This window comes from Orcinus orca, chromosome 1 (genome assembly GCF_937001465.1).
Source record: "Orcinus orca chromosome 1, mOrcOrc1.1, whole genome shotgun sequence".
Taxonomy (NCBI): Eukaryota; Metazoa; Chordata; class Mammalia; order Artiodactyla; family Delphinidae; genus Orcinus; species Orcinus orca.
Genome location: NC_064559.1, coordinates 193576973 through 193602925, shown reverse-complemented (window position 1 = coordinate 193602925; position 25953 = coordinate 193576973). Strand labels below are relative to the sequence as shown.

The window sequence follows — 25953 nt, the reverse complement described above, 5'->3', positions numbered from 1 at the left end:
GAATTTGCTAAGGCTAACGATAAGAATATGAATGGCATCCAAAAAGCTTAATGTATATTTTTTAAAAGAAATTCAATATAATTAAATATACCATAGACTTAACCCATTTAAAGTATAGTGATTTTATGGTTTTTTTGTATATTCATAGAGTTGTGCACACATCACAAGAATTTTCTTTTTCTCTGTACTCAGCATCTCCCACCGGTGTCTCAAGATTTAACGATATGACCTTTTTGGCGTTTTTTTTTTTTTATATATATATTTTTTTTAGGAGACTGAAAGTGAGGCTGAAGATAACCTTGATGACTTAGAAAAGCACCTGCGTGAAAAGGCCCTGAGATCAATGCGGAAGGCTCAAGTGTCCCCACAGTCCTAGGTGGAAATGTTTGTTATGATGTAAATTTTATTTGGTTTGTACGCAATTCAGTTTCAAAATTGCTAAAAATGTGTTTGAGCTTTAGACTATAACATTTGTTGTAATAATTGCTAGGTTGAAGTTCACCATGTAAAAAAAAAAGGGCATGGATTTACATTGCAAAAGGTGTCCACAGTGTATTAGTGACATTCTTTCATTGACAGCTGACATAAATTCATTTAGAGTGAAATATTTTAAGCCAAAAAAAAAAAATCCCCTTTTTAAAAAAGGGGGTTTAAATATTGTTGGCATTCTTATGGTTCCATTAAATGCCCCTGTCTATTCCCAGAGGTTTTTCTTTCTACTTTTTCTTTCTTTTTTCCTTTTTCTCATTTGAGTCTTAGCACCCATTTAAGTTATGATGCTTCCAACCTTGTATGGTTTTTGCAAGCTTTCCCAGAAATAAGACCACTGTTGAACTACCACAAAAGTATAAATGAATATTTTAATACCACAATCTTTCCTGTTGCCTGTGGAGTCTCTGCTGAAATGAATCAGGATTCGAGCTCTAGGATGAGACAGAAAATGAAAGCATGTTGTTTGCCAGGACACTGTGGGTTTATATTGATGTGTAACAAGTTGATTTGGAACACTGGAATTTCACTCTGTTCTGTTTATTTTTATTTTTTGTAAAGGCAGTTAACTAGTCCCAGGAAGGATCCTTCAGTTACATAAAATTTTGTTTTATGAAACGTCATGGCTCCATTCATAATTTTGTCTTGTTCTTCCGATTGGTATATACAACTTTCAGAGCTCTTGTATTTGGAAAGCTGGAAGGGCCCAGACTTTGAAATAGTGTCTTGTTTTCACTGTTTTTGTTTTGTTTTTGTTGGGGTTTTTTTTGTTTTTTTTAAACTAAAGCTATATAAAGCTTGTGGATTAAACAATAAATTTCTAAATTTAAAAATGTTGGCCACTCACTTTTACTTACCCATCTCAATACGGCAGGAAACCTACCTTAGAAATCTTACAGTGCCTTTACCCCCTTGGCACCTTTGGCAGAGTGAGGATTAGACAAGAGAAAAACAAGGTGATGAAATTGTCTTACCATCTTTATTTTAGTAATTAATGTGATAAATGCCATGAAGGGAAAGCACACAGTGAGATTGCAACACATATAATGGGCTAATCAGCCAGGCATAGGGGAAGAGTTTCAGGCAGAGCAAACAGTATCTGTACACCCCAAGACAGAAGAAGCCTGGCACATTCCAGGAAGCGAACGAAGGTTAAGAAATGACTGGAGCAACCTCCCTCTATTGGGGGTGTGTGTGTGTGGTGTGGTGTGGTGTGAGCAATATAATTTGAGGAAACTTGGGAGTTGATAACATTGTATAAGGTAAAACAACAACATTCATAAGAAAGAAGGAATTTTTGGCAAGTGAATTTAAGCTTAGCAAGTTGTCACATAGGCAGTTAATTTGATTATAGTTTCTGGCAGTTGAAGCAAAAAGAAGGAAAATGCCTACATGTCTTAATTTCAGGAAAACTTAGTGGGCAGTTTTTTATCTAAAGGATATGGACATAGAGGGGCTATTTTTACAGGTGGGTTTTTAGAGTGATTTGTAACAAGTCAAAAGCTTATTAATGAAGCTGCTTTTGTAGCGACTGAACTAAGGTATCTAGAGTGACTCTCCACCATTGATAGAATCTTACATGTGTCTGCGGCAACTTAGAGCTTTCAGGGATCTTCCACATGACTTCCTTTTGACTTTATAATTCTGTGATGTAGGAAATGCACAGAATATTCCAGTTTGTGCTTGTTTTTTATTTGTTTTTTGGCCACTGAGCATGTGGGTTCTTAGTTCCCCAGCCAGGGATCGAACCTGTGCCCCCTGCATTGGAAACGTGGAGTCTTAACCACTGGACCGCCAGGGAAGTCCCCAGGATATCCGGTTTCTAAGATCGTTGCAGCTGATTTACCCCTTTCAGTATGAACAAAGCAATGAACATCACTGGAGTACTTGGAATCTATCTAGCCATTCACTCATTCAATCCATTTATTCACTTGTCCCATTTATTCAACACGCTTTCATTCCTCCACTTGACTGAACTGCTTGTTAAGGTTAGCAGTAACTTCCATTTTGCCAAAGTGAGCGATCAATTCTCCATCCTTTACTAGCCCTCTTGGCAGGAGTTGACTCAGTCATTCACTCCTTTGTCGACACACTTCCTTCTCTTGGGTTCTAGGGGGCAACACTGGTTTACCTTCTAGATGCAGCGCTAGTTTTCCTCCTACCTCAGTAGCTCTTTCATCTCTAGTGGATCCTTTGAAACGTGAAGTGATGGAGTTTGTAGGGAATGCCACCAAGGACACTGAATCCCTAGTCCCTTAAATGTCTTTTTGTGTGTCAAAGTTCTTTCCCGTCTAGACTTCCTGACCTAGACCTCTATCGAGCTACCTAGTTAATAACTTCATTTGGATGTCTAAAAGGCATACCGAATTGAACATATCCTCTGATTTATCTGTCCCATTCAGTACCTGTCATTCTCATTTACTCAAAATTGAGTTGATACTGTCAGTGGCAGCATTGTCCACCCTCCAGTCCTCATGCACACAAGGCCATTCTGTTCCCGGCAGCCTGTCATGATAGTACCGCTCAAAACCCTCAGCTCCTTTTTTCTGCTTCAGAGTAAAATCCAAATTTCTTACTCTGGCCTGCAAGACCCAGTAGCACCTAGTTTGGCACCTTCATCTCTACTCCTCAGTCTGCTCAAGCCATACCTACCTCCTTGCCCTTCCTTTAAACCTCTCTCGGGGCCTTTGTCCTCACTGCCGGATCTGACATGTTTACTTTGTTTTCTTCAGACACTTGTCTGAAGAACAACTTCGTCTCCTCTGTTTTCATCTATAGCAATTATTACCACCTGAGATGATGTTTTTGGTCCTTAGGAACTTGGTCTTGTATGTGACTGTGTCCCCAATGCCTGGTACATCGTAGAAGGACAAATGCTCGATGAACCGATGAGTAAATAAGTTTAATTGACTGTCATTGCCTCTGTACTTGCAAGGCACTACTAGGGCTTGAGGTAAAGAAAATGAAGACATGGTGATTGCTGCTCTCTAGTATTTGCCCACTGGGGGTAAAACACATGCAAACAATTTGGAGTGGACAAGAACATAGAGTTTGGTAGACCAGGGTTTCTATTTCGCATAGCTTTCTACAGTGTGACCTTGGTCAAGTTACTTGGCCTCTAAGTGCTGCCATTTCTTCTCTCCGAGTTAAATAATGGTGGAATCTACTTCAGAGTTGTTTTTGAAGGGTTAAATGTGATAGTTAATACATATAAAGCAATGATAGTACAAAGAGGTTCCCATTTTCTTAGCTAACGTAATATGTGGTCATTCTAGTAACTATGGTAAATTTTAGTTTGGATGTCTAAAAAGGATTTTAATTAATCATAGCCCTATTTAATGTAATTTTTTCTTTTTTTTCTTTTTAATAAAATTCACCATTTTAAAGTGTGCAGTGCAGTGGTATTTAATATATTCACAAGGTTATGCAACCATCACGACTACCTATTCCAGAATATTTTGATCACCCTAAAAAGGAACTGCCCATTAGCAGTCACTTTCCATTCTACTGACAGTCCCATCAGCCCCAGCTCCTGGCAACTACTTTCTGTCTATAGATTTGTTTATTCTGGACATTTCACTGGAATTATACAGTATGTGGGCTTTTGTGTCTGGCTTCTATCATTTAATATGTTTTTAAGGTTCATCCATGGTACTTCATTTTTTTTTTTAATTGCTGAGTGGTGTTCCCTTATATGGATATGCCGTATTTTGTTTATCCACATCAGTTGCACATTTGAGCTGTTTCCACTTTCCAGCTCTTATGAATAAAGCTGCTATGAACATTCGGCATACAAGTTTTTATGTGGACATATGTTCTCTTGGGTGTATATACCTGGGAGTGGGATTGCTGGGTCATACTTAACTTTTTAAGAAACTGCTAGACTATTTTCCAAAGCAGCTACACTATCCGAACTTCTTACTAGCAGTGTATGAGGGTTATTATTTCTCCACATCCTTGCCAACACATGTTATCTGTCATGTTGATAATAACTATCCTAGTGGGTGTGGACTAGTATCTCATTATGGTTTGATTTGCATTTCCCTGACGGCTAATGATGTTGAGCATCTTTTCATGTGCTGACAGACTTCAATGCCTTTTTTTTTTTTTTTTTTTTTTTTTTTTGCGGTACGCGGGCCTCTCACTGTTGTGGCCTCTCCCGTTGCAGAGCACAGGCTCCGGACGCGCAGGCTCAGCGGCCATGGCTCACGGGCCTAACCGCTCTGCGGCATGTGGGATCTTCCCGCACTGGGGCACTAACCCGTGTCCCCTGCATCGGCAGGCAGACCCTCACCCACTGCGCCACCAGGGAAGCCCCAATGCCATTTTTTTTTTAATTGGGTATAATTGATTTACAATGTTGTGTCAGTTCCAGGTGCACAGCAAAGCGAATCTGCCACACAAATACATATCTCCACTCTTTTCCAGATTTCCTTCCCATATAGGCCACCGCGGAGCACTGAGTAGAGTTCCCTGCACTACACAGTAGGTCCCCATCAGTTATCTATTTTATATATAGTATTCAGTGCCATATTAAACACATTTGTATCTGTATGAGAATATTTCTGAAATTGTGGCTGTAGGACTCTCAGAGTTTCTGCAGAGTAGAGCTGATAATGCCTTTGTAAAGTGCTCTGTGGAACTTTCATACCCATTTTGGAGGCTGGGGCTGGGGGGCTATGGCCAAGCAAAAATTTGTTCCCACTTTTGTGAAGAGGATCAGGAGACTAAGGGAGAGTGTGACTTACTTAAGGTACGTGCAGGTCTAGTTGATATTGTCTCTCCCACCATCTGATAAAGAACGCTGTTTTTCCTCAATATACCTGTCTGGTATTGTAACAGAATCACGTTAGACGACGAATGTAGAAAATCTGCCCAAATATGTGTGGTTCTTCAAAAGGCATTGAAATTAAGGATGGAGCTTATTACTCTGAAAAATTACTCTGAAGAAGTTTGGAAGTTGAAATTTGAAAGGCATTAATGTCCTGAGGACCCAACTCTGCTCCTTCCTTTGAAAGACCAGCTCCAAAAGTCTGTAAGACGTTTTTGCCTTTTGAAAGCTTATTTGCTGTATTTTTCATTTGAAAGTTCCATCTTAGCTCATACCAAACATTGTCTTCTGGCTCTTAGGAACTCAATTATTGCTGTACCCCTAAGTGGTCTTCCGTGCAAATCCGTTTTCAAAGGAAAGATGATAGGATCTGAAATACAGGTTTTTCCTGTATTTCTTTGCAAAAATCTTCCACATTTGTCAATATATAGTTAAGTTGGCAGGCCTTCACATCATAAGAGGTTTTTGCCAAGATGGCCTTTTATTTCAGGTGTATCATGGGAGGAGAAACTGATGTGCTGATTCTTAAAGAGTGGTGCCACGTGCACAGAGTATACGGATGCCTCTCACCAGGTAGGCCAGTCATCAACTCTTCATCTGAAACTTCATTAAGGAAGTGTTTTGCAGACTGCAGGTTGAGACTCGGCAGTGAATTGTAAAGTTGGATGAGTTGCAACCAGCATTAAAATAAAAAAATGAAATCGTAAATTTAAGTGTGAATCACATATAGTAGGTTAAGTATTATTTCATGGTGTGTGTGTGCCTGTGTGCTTGTGTGCATATGTATGCTTGTGAACCGGGTTACCATGTAAAATGTATTCTAATGTGATTGATACAGTCAACAAAATGGAAAGCCGTTACCTTACAGGTCACCTAGTCCACCAGTTTGTAAACTGCCCTGCAGAGTCCTAAGTGGGGAGAATTATGATTCAGATTTTCTCTGTAGAATGGGGCCACTAGTAGTACTGATCTTTGTTGGGGGATTGAGAGATGATACAGGTAAGCTTTGCAAGGGCTTTGCTCTGCTTTTTTTTTAAACTTTGAGCTTCCCTGTTGGATTCTTTTTGATAAAAGGTTCCGCAACCAAAAACCATGCGAAAACCACCCATCTAGCCTAGGCCTTGTCATGGGAACCGACTGCCCCAAGGTAAAGCCACGGCTCCCCCAGGTGCCATGCCACCCCCTCAGACTGCCTCAGCCAGGGGGCTATTGAGGGCACCCAGCTTTAATTCTGCTGTAGCGAAAGGAAACAGACTGAGAGTAACCAGGTGCCTCTGAAGCAGGGGTAGAAGTAGCTCTCAGGGGATATTGGAGATGTGGAAGGAAAAACCCCAAAATAGGAAACAATGTGCAGAAGTGGCCTTTGTGAACCCCAAAGTCCCACATCTGTTCTTTCCCTAGTGCATAACCGGGTAGAGACCCTTCTAGCAATTTAAGCATGGAGGCTTTGGCTTACATAGCCAACATGAGCAGAGGGGAGTGGTAAGCCTGACAGGTCTGGGCCCTGCCTGGAGGAAGACGCACACGCCACCGACCATCGGGACCCATCCAGACAGCCAAGATGTGCAGAGCAGCCGCCAGGTACCCTGTGATCTCCCACGTTTGTTCCTTTGCTTTTCTCTTGCTGTTCTCTGCCTGGGATATCCTTTCTGGTCTCCTAATGTCCTAATCCTTTTTGGACTTAGAGACGTATTTATGATGATGGTTTTTAACTCAAAAAAAATACATATTCACTTTTAGAGAATTTGGAAAACAAAAAGAAACAAATTGGGAATTCCCTGGCGGTCCAGTGGTTAGAACTCGGCGCTTTCACTGCGGGGGCCTAGGTTCAATCCCTGGTCTGGGAACTAACATCCTGCAAGCCATGTGGCATGGCCAAAAAAAAAAAAAAAAGAAAAAAATTGTTGGCAATCCCATCATCCAGATATAACCAAGGACACCTACCTCAGGTCAAGTACTCTACCTGACTACGCTCAACCTTCCCTGAGCTCCCCTCCTCTAATATATGGAACAAACTGGGTTTCCCCCCCCCCATATATTTAGAAGTACTGATGTAGCTACAAACATCAGGATCAAACCATGTATACATAATGTTTAATATTCTTTTTTCCATTGGGCAGATCATGAACTAAAATTGCAGAATACATTTTAAATGTTGTTGTTGTACAACCAGGAAATTTGGAAAATAGATAAAAGAAAGTGAATTACCCCATGCCAACATCAAAACAGCTACAGTTCTCCCTTTTGTATATTTCTTATTTAGTCTTTTTTTTTTTTTTTTTAATGTTAGGGCTTCCCTGCTGGTGCAGTGGATAAGAATCTGCCTGCCAAAGCAGGGGACACGGGTTCCAGCCCTGGTCTGGGAAGATCCCACATGCTGCGGAGCAACTAAGCCCGTGCGGCACAACTACTGAGCCCGCATGCCACAACTACTGAAGCTCGCGTGCCTAGAGCCCATGCTCCGCAACAAGAGAAGCCACCGCAAGGAGAAGCCCGCACACCGCAATGAAGAGTAGCCCCTGCTCGCTGCAACTAGAGAAAGCCCGTGTGCAGCAACGAAGACCCAACTCAGCCAAAAATAAATAAGTTAAAAAATGTTAGGTGCTTCTATTTATTTAAACTCTTACCCTACAGATAAAATGGTAATAATGGCACCCACCTCACAGGGTTCTGAGGAGAATTAAATTGAGATGAATAGAAGGCAGACCCTGATCCAGTGGAGTTCATGGCACATGGCCAGGAATGGGGGGTAGGAGCAGAGGGACAATCAAATAGTGATAAAACCATATGCTCAGGGACATAAAAGAGGGGAGCAGTGCAGCGCCACAATGGTCAGGAACAATGTTCTGCAGCAGCATCTCAGCCACAGATACTGTGAGGCTGAGCAAGTGACTTCGCCTCCCTCAGCCTGTTTCCAGTTGGTTTTCTGTGAGAATTGTTCCACAGGTACAGTATGTTTGCTGCGGTTGTGTGGGGAGGTGAGCTTCACGTCCTCTGACTCTACCATCTTGATTCACCTCCAGCCTCAGTTCCTTCTCGTGTAAAATGAGCATAGATTCAGTAAGATAATGTATGTCAAGGGCTTAGCTCATGCCTGGAGCATCATGAAGGCTTCATCAGTGAGAGTTATGGCCAAGTTTTATCAAAGCTTGGATGCTGGCAATAGGAGGATGCACCACCATCTATTAAACATCACGCCGTTCATTGTGAAGACGCATGGTGATTCCAGAGAGGTCAAAATGTGGAGGAAAAAATGCTTACATTATATTTTATAATGTACATATATCTTACATTATATACAATGTTATGCACAGGAGGGTCTGGAACGCTGAAGCAGGAACACATTCATCTGTCACGCTCTCAATTCCTCTGTCCACGTCCCTACCGCCAGCTCCTTCATTTTGTCTCTCTCTCTCCTGTTCCAGCAGCTTCTCACATTCTTCCACTAGGTGGCGCCCGGGCCCTGGGTGCCCGCAGCGCGAGCTCACGCCCTAGAAGTTAGTCCGCTCCTCCCGCTTCCCCTTTTTCTTCCTCTTTCCTTTTCCCTCCATCCTTATCTTTCTTCCCGTCAGCGAGAGGCCAGATTCAGCGCTCTGAGGCTCTCTGGACGGCTCCAGAGCTTGAAGAACAGCCACGGGGCCCTTGCAGCTCACCCAGTCCATCCCAATTTGGAATTCCTTACAGCTGGCCCCTAGCTGTCTCCAGTTCTCACTTGCACACCTTCAGTGACAGGAAACTCACCACTTTATGAGGATCCTGTTCTGGAAGGAATCCATGTAATAGTCATGCACTCGAGCTCTGAAGACAAACACAGCTGGGTTCTAATGTCTCAGCTTTGCTCTTTGCTCAGCGGGTGATTCAAACACTTGTCTGCTTTGTTGATGGGTGAGTCCCCAGGGCCTGACACAGGAAAGGCACTCATTTGGTAAATGAGTGAGTAAATGAACAAACTCAGTCATCTTCTGCATCGGTTTCTTCACCTGTGAAATGGGTTAATGATAGTATTTACCTCATAGACTTGAGAGGATTAAACACAACAGGACCAGAAACAGGCTTAGGCTCGTTTCTGGCACATAGTAAGTCTTCCATAAATATTCCTTTCATTTTCTTTTATAACTATGGATATCTCTATTCCTTTTATCTGAAAGTTCTCCTTTAGAGCAAATTGAATCCTGATCCCTAGGACTTCCACACACAGGCCTTGGTCTTAGCCCTGTCCCTTGGAGCCAAAAAGAACATATGCTCCCTTTTCCAAATGATTCAGGTCTGCAGATGTGTGTGCCTACTGTGCACCAAGCACTGGGGTTACCAAGGCAAAGACATGACCACGGTCTCTTCCATTGGGTGCCTCTTTGTCTAGCCAGGGAAAGAGACAGCCAAGCAACAGTGGGTGCTCAGTGAAGAATTTGAATGAACAGTAGGACTTATTTATTGAGCCTTTACTGCACTTCATTTCATTCTTCCACCTGCATTCCTGGGCATTCTAACTCCATGTTATGGATGAAGGAACCAAGGCCCAGATAGGTCACATAAGCTGGTGAGTATAGATCCAGGATTCGGATGCTGCCTGATTGCAGAGGCCTCACCTTAACCTCTAAGCCCTGTTATCACTTCACTCTGGAGGATGCTCAGGCCCGTGGGAGATTTCCTGTTCCTGAGTATTCCACCACCACTACCATGACATCATGGCTATTATGTGGCTTTCCAGCAACTGTTCCTCATCTCTTCCACCATCAGAGCCATATTTGGCTCTATTGGAATCCCATGTGATTGGCTGGGGGTTGCGGTGGCACCTCCAGCTCCAGGGTGGGCTCTGATGGCTTAGACCAAGGAATGCATCGTTCCCTTATCCTCGGTCACAAAGACGGACGCTACCTCAGCCAGAGCCGGTGATTTGTCAGAAGTCGGCATGGCTTTTAGAGGGGAGGAGCTGCTTTTTGCTTCTGAAGAACTACTGGGAGGGATACTGTTCCCTGGATAGTCTGTTGAGGGAATGTGAGAGCTGGAGGTGCAGCAGCTCTTATGCCAAAAGAGGATCCCTTTTGAGGATGAAGCCAATATATGGAGGAAGGCAGAAGGCAGGGCCAAGAGACTTCATGGAGAAATAGAACCTGGTCTGTGCTTTTATGTTACTGTTGTTGTGTACAGAGCACCCTAAATTTAAGAGCTTAAAACAGCAAACATGAGACTTCCCTGGTGGCACAGTGGTTTAGAATCTGCCTGCCAATATAGGGGACACGGGTTCAATCCCTGGTCTGGGAAGATCCCACATGCAGCAGAGCAACTAAGCCTGTGTGCCACAACTACTGAGCCTGCACTCTAGAGCCCTCAAGCCACAACTACTGAGCCCACGTGCTGCAACTACTGAAGCCCATGCCCCTAGAGCCTGTGCTCTACAACAAAAAGAAGCCACCACAATGAGAAGGCTGTGCACTGCAATGAAGAGTAGCCCCTGCTTGCCACAACTAGAGAAAGCCTGTGAGCAGCAACGAAGACCCAACGCAGCCAAAAATAAATAAATATATTTTTAAAAAAGGGCTTCCCTGGTGGCGCAGTGGTTGGGAGTCCGCCTGCCGATGCAGGGGACACGGGTTCGTGCCCCGGTCTGGCGTGTCCGGAGCCTGTGCTCCGCAACGGGAGAGGCCACAACAGTGAGAGGCCTGCGTACTGCAAAAAACAAACAAACAAACAAAAAAACCACCAGGAAACATTTATTCCACACGGTTTGTGGTTGGGAATCTGGAGAGCCTAGATGGGTGGTTCTGGCTCAGGGTCTCCTGAGTTTATAGGAAGATGTTGGCTGGGGCTGCATTCATCTGAAGGCTTGACTGGGGCTGGAAGACCCACTTCCAAGATGGCTTATGTACATAATTGTTGGGAGGAGGCCTCGGTTTGTCACCAAGTGGGCCTCTCCATGGCAGATGGCTTCCCCCGGAGAGTTGGGGGCAGGAAAAACAGTGCCTTCTAGAACCTAGTCTCTGAAGTTGCATGCTCTCATTTCCACTTTTTTCTATCCTCCAGAAGCAAGTCACTGAGTCCAGCCCACACTCGAAGGGAGAATAATTAGGCTTCGCTTGAAGGGAGTGTTGAAGTATTTGTGGATTGTTTTTTTATTTTTTAATGGATACTTTTTTAAAAAATTGAAGTATAGTTGATTTACAATGCTGTATTTGTTTCTGGTATACAGTAAAGTGACTCAGTTATACTTATATATACATATTCTTTTTCATATTCTTTTCCATTATGGTTTATTACAGGACATTGAATCTAGTTTTCTGTGCTATACAGTAGGACCTTGTTTACCTATTTTATATACAGTAGTTTGTATCTGCTAATCCCAAACTCCTACTTTATCCCTCCTCCACCCCCTTTCCCCTTTGGTAACCCTAAGTTTGTTTTGTATGTCTGAGTCTGTTTCTGTTTCATAAATAAGTTCATATATGCCATATTTTAGATTCCAAGTATAAGTGATATCATATGGTATTTGTCTTTGTCTGACTTACTTCACTTAGTATGATCATCTCTAGGTCCATCCACGCTGCTGCAAATGGCTTTATTTCATTCTTTTTTATGGCTGAGTAGTATTCCACTGTATACATGCACCACATCTTCTTTATCCATTCCTCTGTTGATGGACATTTAAGTTTCTTCCATGTCTTGGCTATTGTAAATAGGGCTGCTATGAACATTGGGGTGCATGTATCTTTTCAAATTAGAGTTTTGTCTGGATATGTGCCCAGGAGTGGGATTGCTGGATCATATGGCAACTCCATTTTTAGTTTGTCAGGAAACTTAATACTGTTTTCCCTAGTGGCTGCACCAATTTACATTCCGCCAACAGTGTAGGAAGGTTCCCTTTCATTATGGACTGGTTTTAACCCACCACTATAGTGATATCACTTGAGCTGCTGGACCAAGCTCACACCTGAGGATCCATCTCTGAAAATTTAGATGCATGAGTTAGTTCATTCCCCTTATTGTTTTTTTAAAATTATTATTATTTAATTAATTTATTTTTAGCTGCATTGGGTCCTCGTTTTTGCGTGCGGGCTTTCTCTAGTTGCGGCGAGCGGAGGCTACTCTTTGTTGCGGTGTGCGGGCTTCTCACTGTGGTGGTTTCTCTTGCTGCAGAGTACGTGCTGTGGGTGCGTGGGCTCAGTAGTTGTGGCTCGCAGGCTCTAGAGCACAGGCTCAGTAGTTGTGGCTCACGGGCTTAGTTGCTCTGCGGCATGTGGGATCTTCCCGGCCCAGGGATCGAACCCGTGTCCCCTGCATTGGCAGGCGGATTCTTAACCACTGCACCACCAAGGAAGTCCTATTCCCCTTATTGTTGAAGCCAGTTTGAGCTGGGTTTTCTGGTTCATGCAAATCAAAGAGCCCGGGTTAGTACCCCCGGTGCCTCACGGGAAGTGCCTCATCTCATTCTCCAGACCTGCCTTGTCTGACAGTGACCCTCTTAAGTACAGCGGTGAGAGCTGGGCCCAGGCTTCAGGAGAAGTCCTTTTCCTAAAACAAGGTACATGCCAGGGTTCCATGACTACAAGTGAAGATAGATGTGGGAAAACCTCACTGCTCTGTTGATTCATGACCCATCACATTCATTTTTCCACTGGTGGCTCCTGCTAAGACATGACTTTTCCATCATGGACCTGCCCTTAAACGTTGGGCAACAATCTCCAAGTCTCTCCAGGTCGGGCCCCTTTGGGAGGAGCAGGACAGAGGAATCAACCCCATGGTCAAGTGGGAAGGGTTGTGGGTCCACCTCCACCCTGCCTTGCTGTGTGGCTGTGAGCAGGTCCCTGCTCCTCTGGGGGCCTCAGTGCCCTCCTTTATGAAAGAAGTTTACACTAACTTGCCTGAACATGCCTTAGGATTTTCTTAGTTCCCTTCTGTCCAGAGGAGACATGAAATTTGAAAAGTAGCCTCACTCAGACAATCTGGGTCTTGTGTGGTCATTCGTGTCTTAGCAGAGATAAAGGCACACACTTTATGCCCTTTGCCATCTGCCATCTCATTGGATCCTCCCAGAAGCCAGCGAGGAGACAGGGCCAGGTAGACCTTCAGGACAGACATGGTCTCGCCTCCAGGGCCTGGGATAAAATAGCCCCTGTCATTTATTGAGTACTTTCTGCTCACCGTGTGCCAAGTACTTCATGTGTGAGCATTTCGTTTCATTCGCACGTCAACCCTGCTGGGTGGTTACTATTATTACCCCCTTTTACAGATAAAGGACCATGAAAACCAGAGGGGTGAAGTAACTGTCCAAGGAAAAGCAAGCAAAAGGAAGCAGTGGAGCTGGGATTCAAACTTGAATGTCTCAGAGGCTGCCTGTGTTTTCCATCACACGACACTCCCTCTTGGTATTAACGGGAGCACAAGGGTGGGAGTAGGGTGGGGCAAAGCTAGGAACCCAGAGACTTGGGATCTCGAATAAACTCTGAACACTTACCAGTTCTGCGGCCAGGGCAAATCTCCCAACACCCTGAGCTTCAGTTTCCTTACCCTTACAATGGGAATAATGATTCTCACCTGAATTATAAGAACTCGGGGGGCGGAAAAACATTTGTAGTGAAGGCGTGTATATGAGAGCATGCCTTTTGTACTGCAGAGCTGTCTAAATGTTACAGATCGTTGTTTTTCTTAATTCTGGATGCGGAGCTGGGAAAGGAAGTAGGCAGGCTGACCAGGGTAGGCCAAGTGTCCCAGAGTGGCTGTTTCCATGCTTGGTGTACACAAAGTCCCCTGGAAAGGAAGAGGCAGGGCAGGAGGAAAGGCCAAAGCTCTGAGTTCTTATATAGAACTTCCCTGCCCCTCCAGGGCAAGAGAAACTGCGGACCGTCACCACCGAGTTCCAAGCATTCCAGAGGGCTCAGTGGGGAGGAAGGCTGTCATCGCCTGACCCAGCAGCAGCCAGGGATAGGCTGCGATGGGCTGGCTGTAATCCTCTCCTCACCCTGCCCTGATCTCACTGTCCTACCCAAGGCCCAGCCCCCAGTGCCCACCCTACCAGGAGGAACAGCAGACTCCAGACCCCAGCAGTGATGACCACCCGCCCAACCCTATCGAGGGGCAGCTTTGGAAGGAGACTGGAATTTGGAGTCGGGACGCCCAGGCTCTGGTTCTGGTTTAGTTCTATCCCCTCTCTGGGCCTCAGTGTCTTGCCTGTGAAATAGGAACATCAGCGAAGGGCACCGGCATACTGCAGTCTCACCCTGGGGCGAGGCAAGAGCCCTGTGCTGTGCCTGTCACAAAGTACCGCTCACCCTTCTTCCCCGGCCGCCAGAGGGACGCGCATGTGCTGCCCTCTTGGTTGGTGGTCACAGTCCTCCAGCCCAGGGATTCCACACTCAAGCCATCTTTATAATTTTGTGTCTCTGATTCTCCCTGAATTCTAGGTCTTTCTTGCTCCCAATTAGGCTGAGAGGTCCTTAAGGATGAGAAGCTGGGGTCTGCTTACTTCTGTGCTCCCCTTGGAGCCTAGTATACGGTTGAACACGGGGTGAATCTCGGACCCGTTTACTGATTGTGCTGCTGGGCCATCCTGGGGGCCATGGATGGACACTCAGTCCACTCCCAGTGCCTGTTGGAAAGAGTTTGGCCACCCAGGGGGGAATCCAGCCTTCTGCCCCTGGTTCTACTCCATTCAGACTGTGTGACTTTATACAGGGCCCTTCCCCTCTCCCAGAAGTGTCCGTGTTTCTTTGAAATGTGCTTAGTGGAGACCCAGTGGACCCTGCAGCTCCAGGTTGAGCGAGCCGAAGGTGTTCCTGGGTGGTGGGGAGAGGCCAAGGGCATGAGCTGGTACTCCAGCCCTCACCCCACCCCCAGAGCTGCTCTGTCCTTCACTTTTAAAAAAATTTTATTTATTTATTTGATTGCACCGGGTCTTAGTTGCAGCAGGCGGGCTTCTTTAGTTGTGCCTCATGGGATCCTTAGTTGCAGCTCACTGGCTCCTTAGTTGCAGCAGGTGGGCTCATTAGATGTGACATGTATGAACTCTTAGTTGAGGCGTGCATGTGGGATCTAGTTCCCTAGCCGGGGATCGAACCCAGGCCCCCTGCATTGGGAGCACGGAGTCTTAACCACTGTGCCACCAGGGAAGTCCCTGTCCTTCACTTTCAACTTTTATGCATTGGGCTTTCACGTGAGACTTTTGTTTTGTTTTTAAGGCTTTACTGAGGCAGAGCCGATGCACAATAAACTGGCGCACTTAAAGTGTACACTTTGATAAGTTTTCACATATATGTACACTCGGGAAACCATCTACGATCAAGAGAGCGAACTTATCCACCACCCTCAAAAGTTTCCTCGTGCCCCTTTTCAGTTCCCCCGTTACCCAGGAGCCACCGATCTGCTTTCTGTCACCACACGCCATTTGGCATTTTCTAGATTTTTTAATGTAAATGGACTCATACAGTATGTACTCTTTTTTGTCAGGCTTCTTTCACTCAGCATAATTACTTTGAGATCCATCTATGTTGCTACATGTATCGATAGTCCATCCCTTTCCAGCGCTGCCTGGTGTCCTGCTGTATGGATGGATGCACCACCATTGTTTACCCAGGGACCTGTCCACAGGCATTTGGGTTGTTTCTAGCTATCGCAAATGAACGTTCCTGCTATGAGTGTTCCTGTGCACAAGATTTTATGTGAAGAAGTTGCACTATTTAAAAAAAAGCTGGCCCGTGCTCCACAACAAGAGAAGCCACCACAATGAGAAGCCCGCGAGCAGCAATGAAGACCCAGTGCAGCCAAAAATAAATAAAAGGAAAAAAAAGAAAGAAGAAAAAGCTAGATAACGTGATCCCCAGAGTCGCAGGCTTTTAAGGACCAGAAAGCTGTCATGGGGAGTCAAAGACTAAGGGAGCTGCCACTTTCGAGCTCCTGTGGCCGCCAAGCACCTGACCACACCTGCTCAATTAATCAGAGCACGTCTGGGAAGCAGGCGCCATTGTTATTCCCAGTTTACAGATAAAATAGCTGAGGCGTAGAGGCACGGCTGTGGCGGACTGGCTGGCGACACACCGAGGCTGTGGCAGAGCCTGACTCAGCCCCAAGGTCTAGCTGCCTCTCCCAGCTGCCACTCGCCTGGGAAGAGAACCAGCCCTGGTTCCCTCTTTCGTTGACTCACCACGGGACTGGGGTTGACGTTGGTTCCCATTGTGCTGGGCCCGCAGGGGACACCCCGTCAAGCCTGGGAGGCACGTCGAGGACCTGCGGCCAGCGCAGCAGCAGGAAGTGAGGCAGCCGCGTTTGTGACGGGCACCGGGTCCTGGGCCGGGCAGAGGAAGACAGGAGGGAGCCCCTTGTTCTGTAGAGGCCGCTGGACTTCCCACACATATTCTCTCCTATAACGTTCACAGTTCTGTGAGCTCGGAATGATCATCTCCATCTTACAGATGAGAAAACTGAGGCTCAGGAGAGTCTATCAGTCAGGATTCTGTCGGCTTCAAGTAACAGAAAAGCCAACTGAAAGTGGCTTAAACCATAAATACATTTAATTGACACCCCCGCCAAAGTTTTTTGCGGTATGCGGGCCTCTCACTGCTGTGGCCTCTCCCGTTGCGGAGCACAGGCTCCGGATGCACAGGCTCAGCGGCCATGGCTCACGGGCCCAGCCGCTCTGCGGCATGTGGGATCCTCCCGGACCGGGGCACGAACCCGTGTCCCCTGCATCGGCAGGCGGACTCTCAACCACTGCGCCACCAGGGAAGCCCATAAGATGCTATTATTATACCCACTTTACAGAGGGAGACAAGGAGGCACAGAGAATAAGAAGCTTGCCTGAGGTCACAGAGACAGAAAGTGGTGGTCCTGGCATTTGAACCCCGCCTGGTATTCCAGGATCCCACCACACACAAAGGTCAAAGGAGGGGCTTGGGGAAGGCCCAGGGGGTGAGTCAGAGGGCGGGTGGGGCAGCCCCCAGGCCAAATAGGGATTGCTAAGCAGTGACAGGTGAAGGCCAGCTGCTTGGGGAGCCCAATAGCCAGGAATGGGGCTGGGGCCAGGCCCGCTGGCAGGCCCAGCCCAGCCCAGCCTGCAACAGGAGCCCAGGAGGCGTCACCACCCACGCACCTCTCCTGCCTCTTGGGTTCCAGGTCTCTTGCCCGGGGCCCCTGCTCCACTTTCCAGATGGAAAAACTGAGGCCGTTCTTGCATGAAAGTTTAGTTGGTTTGTCTTTATCTGTTTTGTTCACTGCCTCATCCCTTTTGCCTAGAACAGTGCTTGGCACATAGTAGGCATTCAATAAACATTTGTAGAATGAATGATTGACTTGTTGAATGAATGTGGTTTTTCCGAGGCATTTAGCATTGCAACAGAAAGCTGGCTGTCAGAACAGAGCCTCTTCTTCAACCCCTGACGTCACACATGGGAAGACCACCTGAGGTCAGAGAAAAGGATATACCCTCACAAGGCACACAGGCTCTCAGACACAATATTGAATACATTTCCCCCAACACCCAAACACAAACACACACACACACACACACACACATACACGCCTCACTTTAGTTACAAGGACAGAACCCCCTCAGCCTACTTAAGCATAAGTGGGGGGGCGGTAGGTGGAGCGGGTTACTGGCAGGATCCTTGTGTAAGGGCAAGGGCTGGAAAAGCATCCCTAGCTCCAAGGAGCCAGAAACAAAACCAGAACAAAAATGACATCACCCCCCCCCCCCCCCACCGCTGCCCATCTGGGCTGCACGCCTACTTTTTCCTCACCTTCTCCCATCACTAGCTTTCTCAGGACTCCTGGCTGCCTCAGCCCCAGCTCTGCAGGTCCTCTCAGTTCAAACACCCGACAGAGGCTGGTGTTTAGGTTTCAATTTCAAATTCTAGGAGAGTGAACCTGATTGGCCAGCTGAGGGGCCACCGCCCATGACCTAGTGTTGTGGGAGCAGACCCTGAGAATGGGGGTATGGTTGCCTTCTCTAAAAGACACGTGGAGGGTGGAGGAAGTGATGCCTTCCCAGCATCTAATCCCTTCCCAGCCCCCATTCTGCAGACAAGAAGTCTTGAATATCTCCTGTGATGGTGCTCTAACTACCCGTACAGCACAATGCCATCCACTGTCCCTTATTACTCATTATTGGTTGAGGGCTCTTAAGTCATCCCTTCTTCGGAACTAGCCATTGCTCATTTGCTCACGTCTGTGGCTGCACCATTTACACAATTTTAAGTCAAGGCAACCACCTGTTCCCTCATCCTGCTTCTTTGGCTGTTATAAACCATGTTTACACCTTCTAGAGCCAAACCTCATATAAGACAGGATCTGACTGGTTCTCTCACTCGCCAGTTTGTCACGGCTTCCCCTGTTGGCCAGAGCGTTCACACCAACTCCCCCATTGGTTGCCATCCAACCTATAGAATGGCTGTCCAAGGACCAGAGGCCCACTCATCCCTGGACACTGACGTTTGGGGTCATTTTTTAGCTTTGTCTTTTTCAAGTGTTTTCTCCTCTTATCCTGATTTTCCTGTGGGCCTGAGCCAGCTTCCTGTGCTCCTACCCCCACCCCAATTCTTTGTTCATTGGTTACGGAGGCTTATTCTTCTCCTTCCTGGTGTTTCCCCACCTTTTCCCTGCCGATTGCGCATTTTGGACACAGCTCTGATCGTTTCAAGCAATGGCCACATGTATTGCTTTGGGCAAGTCTCTTCCCCTCTTTGAGCCTCAGTTTTCCTATGTATATATTGGGGCTACTAATTCCCAACTCACAGGGTTATTGAGAGGATGAAAGGAGTCCATGTATTGGCGAGCTCCTGCCACAGAACTGGACCCTAAACAAACTCAGTGTCGGTTCTTCCTTTTGGCGTCAACCCTTAGTTAAAGCAGTCAAAAAACATGAGAGGTAGAGCTGGACCAGGAGAGAGGTTTGCATTCAAGCCTCAGCTGGGCATCTAACTTGCTGTGTGACCTTGGGAAAGTCCCTTCCCCTCTCTGGGATCAGTTTTCCCATCTGTTAAATGAGGATTGAACCAGAGAAGGATTTCCCAAACTACAAAACAGGGGTTAACAGCACACCATACACGAAAAGAGAAAGAGATTGAATCTTTGATCAAGCATGTTGGGAAAAGCCTTTTAACACCTATTAGAATATAAAAGGCTCTGGGGCTGTGTTCTCCAATATGGTGCCCACTAGCCAAATGTGATTATTTAAATTAAATTAATTTAAGTGAACTAGATTTTTTTTTGCCTGCGTTGGGTCTTCGTTGCTGTACATGGGCTTTTCTCTGGTTGCGGCAAGTGGGAGCTACTCTTAGTTGCGGTGCGTAGGCTTCTCACTGCGGTGGCTTCTCTTGTTGTGGAGCACATGCTCTAGGCATGCGGGCTTCAGTAGTTGTGGCACACGGGCTCAGTAGTTGTGGCTCGCGGGCTTAGTTGCTTCGTGGCATGTGGGATCTTCCCGGACCAGGGCTCGAACCCGTGTCCCCTGCATTGGCAGGCAGATTCTTAACCACTGAGCCACCAGGGAGGCCCTAAATGAACTAGAATTTAAAATTCAGGTCCTCACCAGCCACATTTCCAGCGCTCAATAGACACATGTGGCCAGTGGCACCGTATTGCACAGAAGTGATCAGAGGCTTCCCTTGATAGCAGGATGGCGTCTGATGGTACTGAAGTCAGAGGAGGCCTGCTTCACGTGAACCCAGCATTTCCCACACACATTTGATCACACTACCTCTACAGAACATCTATGAGCAGTGTAAGAAATAAAACTGCTCCCAGGAACACGGTTTGGAAGATGTTGAGCTAGAGGATGTCTCAGGGCCCCTCCAACTCCAAGAGTGGAGAAGGGGAAATGTTCTGGCCCTTGATTTCCTCTTAGGGGAGGGAACTGCCTGTTTCCAGCAGTTCTCTTGGCTAAAAAGACATTGTAATTGTGGGAAGAGAACCCCCTGTATGCAGCTGGGATGCCCTGGGAAGGAGAGGGGGCAGAGAACCTAATTGTTCAGGGAAATAATAATAATCTGTACACAGCTGCGTTGCCAGGCAACTCCCCTCGCCCACCACCCATGAATCAGTGAATGTCTACCACATCTTGACACGTGAACTTGGGGAAAGTTTTTACAAAGGGAAGGCTATGTTCAACCTTTGGGCTGCCAGTGGTGCGGAAAGAGCCTTCAAGGGAGTTGAGAACTAAAGGAGATAAAGAATTCAGCAGAAGCAGGTTATATGGAAGGAGGAAGTGAAGAGGTTGACTAAGAGAAATGGACCCCTTCCTAAGAGTCCTCAGAGAGATTAGGAGGTGTGGTGGTTCTAAAACGTGGTCCCCACATGCTTTATACTCCTCCCATCAAAATGTGGGGTTGTGTATGTCCTCCCCTTGAATATGGATTTTGTGACTGCTTGACCAATAGAATACGAGAAGTGACCCAAATCTTAAGAGACTGGAAGGTTTACTTCCTATTTCTAGGAACACTTATTCTTGGAATCCAGCTGCCATGCTGCGCCCAGGGCACATTAAGAGGCCACGTGTAAGTGTTCTGGCCCAGTTGACATCCCAGCTGACAACCAGGGTCAACTGCCAGATGTGTGAGAGGAGGAAACCTCTACATCACTCCAACTCCATCCACCGTCTGATCACAGCCACACGAAGAACCCTGAGAAAGAACCCAGCCTAGCTGAGTGCAGTCAGCCCATAGATCCGTGAGACATAGTAACAAAATGATATTGCTTTAAGCCACTAAGTTTTTTGGTTAATTCATTTTCCAGCAATAGTTTAACTGGAACAGGAGACCAGCCATGAGTCCCATCACAGTGAGATAAGATATGAAAGCCCATTTTTCATGAAATCCTGAAACACAGGGGGCCCCTAGCAAGCTGTTATATTTGGAGGATGAGATGGGTGACATCTGGAGGAAATTGCTGTGAGATAAAGTTTCTGCTGTGATCTTGAGGAGTTGGCCAGAGACTCGCCAGGTGAGAGAGAGAAAAGTGTCAACAATGACTTGGAAGTTTCTATCTTGAGCAACTGTCCTCAGTGGTAGCAGGAGCTGAGATTGGGAAAGAGGAGAGGAAGAGGACGAGCAGGTTTGGAGGAAGATGATGAGACCTGTTTTGAGCACAATCTTGCATTTGCAAAGTGTCTTCTATAAACACCAGAACTTGCTGATAGACTGAGAAAAAAGAGGAATTCTTGCTGGAAGCTTCAGCTCATGTTCCCAAAGCAAAGATTTACGGACCCTGAACCCCAAACCTCATTCATAAATGCCCATGCTAATTCATTCATTCATTCACTCATTCATTCAGTCACTCATTTAGTAACTCAGTCAGACAGGCATGCTTAAGAGCCCAGGCCCTAGAGCCAGACTGCCTGGGTTCAAAGCCCAGCTCTACATCTTACTACCTGCATGGCCTTGGGCAGGTGACATAATCTCTCCGTACCTCAGCTTCCTTATCTCTAAATGGGAATGATAATAACAGTGCTTGTATTATTATAAAGATTAAAAGAGTACATACTTGGAAAACTTTAGAACTGTGCTTGGAACATAAGTACATGTTACATGTTAGCTATTAATATTCAACAAGTAATTTTTAAATTTTTTATTTATTTTTACTTTTTTGGCTGCGTCGGGTCTTTTGTTGCCGCGCGTGGGCTTTTCTGTAGTTGCAGCGAGTGGGGGCTACTCTTCGTTGCGGTGCGTGGGCTTCTCATTGGGTGGCTTCTCTTGTTGCAGAGCATGGGCTCTAGGCACGTGGGCTTCAGTAGTTGTGGCACTCAGACTCAGTAGTCGTGGTGCACGGGCTTAGTTGCTCTGCGGCATGTGGGATCTTCCCGGAGCAGGGCTCGAACCCATGTCCCCTGCACTGGCAGCCGGATTCTTAACCACTGAGCCACCAGGGAAGCCCCAACAAGTAATTTTTGTGCTGGACCCCAGCAGTGAACAGGCACTGCCCCATGAGGTTTACCTTCTTGTCCTTATCCAGCACCTGGGCCCTATGCTTCCTCAGGCTTTCTTTCATGTGTACTGTTCCATTTGATCCTCAGAAAGGCCCCCTGAAGTTGGCATGACAGTGACCTTCTCCCCATTTGATAGACGTAGAAACTGTGGCCCAGAGAGGAGCATTGATGTCCTCTTTGCACGGCGCCTCAGTCTGCTGGCACAAATCGATGTGTCCCTTTAACAAAGGCACTCTGACTTGAGCAGCCCCTGTCTCCTGTCAGCTAGCTCTGCCTCCTCTGCCCAGAAGCCCTCCAGCAAACGAAATCTCAACCATGGCTAACCTCTTGCCCCCAAGCAGGGGTCTCTGCAGCCCTCTTGAGGCAGAGGTTCTGGAGGCATGAGGTCAGGGCCCTGTGTTCACGTTGCCCCTCTGCTTGCTTGGTCTCCTAGGCAAACTGGGTGTTTTTCCACTTGGTGGGACCACACTAAACCCCACCCAATATCGTCTTCATGGATGCCTGAAATTCTACCATCCATGATTCATTCTTTCAAGTTGAGCAATGGCTCCCAGGAACATCTTGTAATAACCAAAATCCCTCTGGAATGGGTTACTAACACCTTAGTGAGCTAAAAGCTGGCCTTGAAGATGATCACCTTCCTCCTACAGATGAAGAAACCCTGGTCCAGAAGGAAAAGTGAACTGCCCAAGGGCACATAACCAGTCAGTGGCCAAGCCAGGGGCCCAGAGGTGGGACATGTGATGCTCCTGTGCGTCTCCTGCTCGTTCACAGCCTGCAAAAGCTTCCCCACCAGAGCTCGCCTGATTCAGGCCATCCCTACAAGCAGGCCATCCTCCTCCCAGATGCGCACACGAGTTGCTTTGGGCTGCCGCAACCATGCCCTCTTCTTCCGATAACAGGACCTGGTTTATTATTTAGGGAACTAGGCTAAAGGTGCTGTTCATTGGTCCCTGCTGCTGGATGCCAGTGGCCCTAGTTCAGCTCCTCCTTCCATTCTCCGGGCAGCCCCAGATCCTTCCAAGGCATTCCTTTTGTTTGTTGTCATTTAAGGAAAAGCCAAAGCTGCTTTCTGTTGCTGGCTTCTCAAGAACTCTAACTGACATACCCACATTACAGATGAGAAGAATGAGGTGTGGAGAGGAAATGTGAATAATAAACGGTAGAACAGGGACTGCAACCCAGGTGAGTTGTCCTGCCGCCCTGCACAGGCTTTTCCTCCCCACCACAATGGCGGCTCTGCGCAGCCGGGGCCAGAGGAAAGAAGATGGTAGAGAGGAGTGCAAGTGAACAGGCCTGAACCCAGCACCGTGGTTACTGGAGAGGTTTAGGAGTCAGATAGCTCTTTTTTTTTAAAATTTTTTAATTTACTTATTTAGGCTGCAAAGGGTCTTAGTTGCAGCATGTGAGATCTAGTTCCCCGACCAGGGATAGAACCTGGGCCCCCTGCATTGGGAACGCAGAGTCTTACCCACTAGACCACCAGGGAAGGCCCGGGAGTCTGGCAGTTCTGAGTTTAAATACCAGATCTGTCACTTACTAGTTAAGAAGCCTTGAACAAGTCATTTAATTTCCTCAGAACCTACCTTCCCTCAGCTGTAACGTAAAGAGAAAAGAACATTTTAAAGACACAGACCTCCGGGAATACCATTGGTGATTAGAGCACTGGGTGGATTGGAGTCTTCGCACACCTGCCTTGGCTGGGTCCCCTTGTTCAGTGAACAACCTGCACTACTGTACACAACAGCCCTACAGATAGATAACGCCCGCCTTATATGGTTGTTCTAAGGACTAAATGAGATAAAGTCTTCAGCACTGTGCTCAATAAATAGTAGCTAAATATTATGACATCGTCATCACAGGCTCTGTCTGGAAGGTCTCTGGCAGTCAGTGGTGAAACTGCAAGTCCTAGGTTCCTCCCTTCTCCACCGTCCACCTGCAAACCTCATAACCTTTCCTAGATGGCCCTGGTGCCCTGCCTCTCCCTCCAGAGCTCTGCAGGCTTGGCTGGCCTTTCTGGGGAACAAGGTTCTGGCCTTGTCTAGCACACCGTGGCTTTCAGTTTGGTGAAGGCCCCAACTATGCCAGGACCAGATGACAAGTGCTTCCTGCTCCAAGGTTCTAAAGGTACCAGCAGAGTGCTCTGCCCTCCAGCCTCCTCCTTCAGCCCTGAGGCAGGTTTAAATCAGAACATATCTTCAGGGCCCCCCTGCAGGAGGCCCAGTAGCCCCTACAGCAGCCCAAGCCTCCTCACGCCTCCTCCCTCCCGTCCGGGCAGGCCCAAGCCGCCAGAGGCAGGAACGGCTGGACTCAGGGCCTCTGGGAGAGCCACGTGTGCCAGCCCAGCGCCTGCCAGCTCCCAGGCTGATCTCACAATGGCTCCTTTCACCAGGGGGAGGAGGTGGCCCCTCTGGAGCCCGAGGGGTGATGTCCCAGGCCCCAGGGGCATGGAGGAGGAGGTCAGAAACTCAGGAAGGGGTGGCTAAGGCGGAAGAAGGGAAGGTGCTTAGCCCCTGCCACCACTACCGCCTGATGCTAAGGTGACCGCCCCATAACCAGGCCCACAGAGATCGGATTCCCTGGGGCCTGGGGGCGGGGGGACGAGTAAGTGTGGGAGCAGATGGAGGGAAAGAGTTAGTCATGGGGTTCTAAGGGGAGGAAGGGAGGCTGGGCCCTCAGCCCACACTCTCGCTGGCATCTGCAGGCCCATAGCAAAAGGGTGACGTGGTCTTGGTCCCTGAAACAGCCCTTCCAGTAACAGCTGGGGCATCCCAGCCAGGCATCTTTTGCAACTCCCCCTGGTCTCCATGCCTTCTGCCCCGGCCTGGCACATAGCAGGGGCTCAGGAAATACGTGTGAAATGATCTGAATTGCCATCAGACTGGGCAGGCCCCGGCTGGGTGTTGGTACGGTGGGGATGGGACCCTGACTCTGGCACTACTACCAGGCAGCTCTATGGCCCATTCCCCCCTCTGTGCGAATGCTCTTTCCTCAACTTAAAATGTCTGTCTCCCTTCCATCTAAAATCCTCCTCACCCATCAAGGAGCTCGATGCCCTTAATGTGTGATGTGAGGGCTGCTTTGAAATTGAACAGACTTGAGTCCAAGTCCTGGCTCTTCCATGTGGCACTCGTGTAATATGGGGCAAGTCATAGAACTTCTTTGAGCCTCAGTTTCCTTAAAATGGCAAACGCATAGTGCTTATTGCGTGCTGGGCGTTGTTCTAAGTGCTTCACATGTCCTGGCACCTCTAATTTTTTGTCCACCCTCTGAGTGTAGGCACTAGTATTTTTTTGTTAATTTATTTTTATTTTATTTTATTTTTGGCTGCGTTGGGTTTCCATTGCTGTGTGCAGGTCTTTCTCTAGTTGAGGTGAGCGGGGGCTACTCTTTGTTGTGGTGTGTGGGCTTCTCATTGCGGTGGCTTCTCTTGTTGCAGAGCACGGGCTCTAGGCACATGAGCTTCAGTAGTTGTGGCACACAGGCTCAGTAGTTGTGGCACGCGGGCTTAGTTGCTCCGCGGCATGTGGGATCTTCCCGGACCAGGGCTCGAACCCGTGTCCCCTGTACTGGCAGGCGGATTCTTAACCACTGAGCCACCAGGGAAGCCCACTAATATTATCCTCATAATAGATGAGGCAACTGAGGCCCAGAGAGATTAAGTGTTGCCTGAGGCCGTGACTAGGAGACGGAATTTGGAACTCTCACAGCCTGTCTCCAGAACTGT

The 25953-nt window shown here is 47.3% G+C and overlaps 2 protein-coding genes across 21 annotated transcripts in view; both read left to right on the top strand.

Annotated features, from left to right (window-relative positions):
* The window catches only part of SRRM1 (serine and arginine repetitive matrix 1), a 32367-nt gene extending 28489 nt beyond the window's left edge, over window positions 1-3878 (top strand). For 16 of the 17 annotated variants that reach the window (XM_049695604.1, XM_049695602.1, XM_049695601.1 and 13 more), the window contains one exon: window positions 272-3878. In XM_049695604.1, coding sequence (XP_049551561.1) covers window positions 272-376 — 105 coding nt within the window. In that variant the 3' untranslated portion in view covers window positions 377-3878. Of the gene's footprint in view, window positions 1-192 lie in introns of all 17 variants that reach the window. The other variant, XM_049695583.1, reaches the window with a different exon arrangement.
* The window catches only part of NCMAP (non-compact myelin associated protein), a 561420-nt gene that overhangs the window by 126684 nt on the left and 408783 nt on the right, over window positions 1-25953 (top strand). The window lies entirely within an intron of this gene.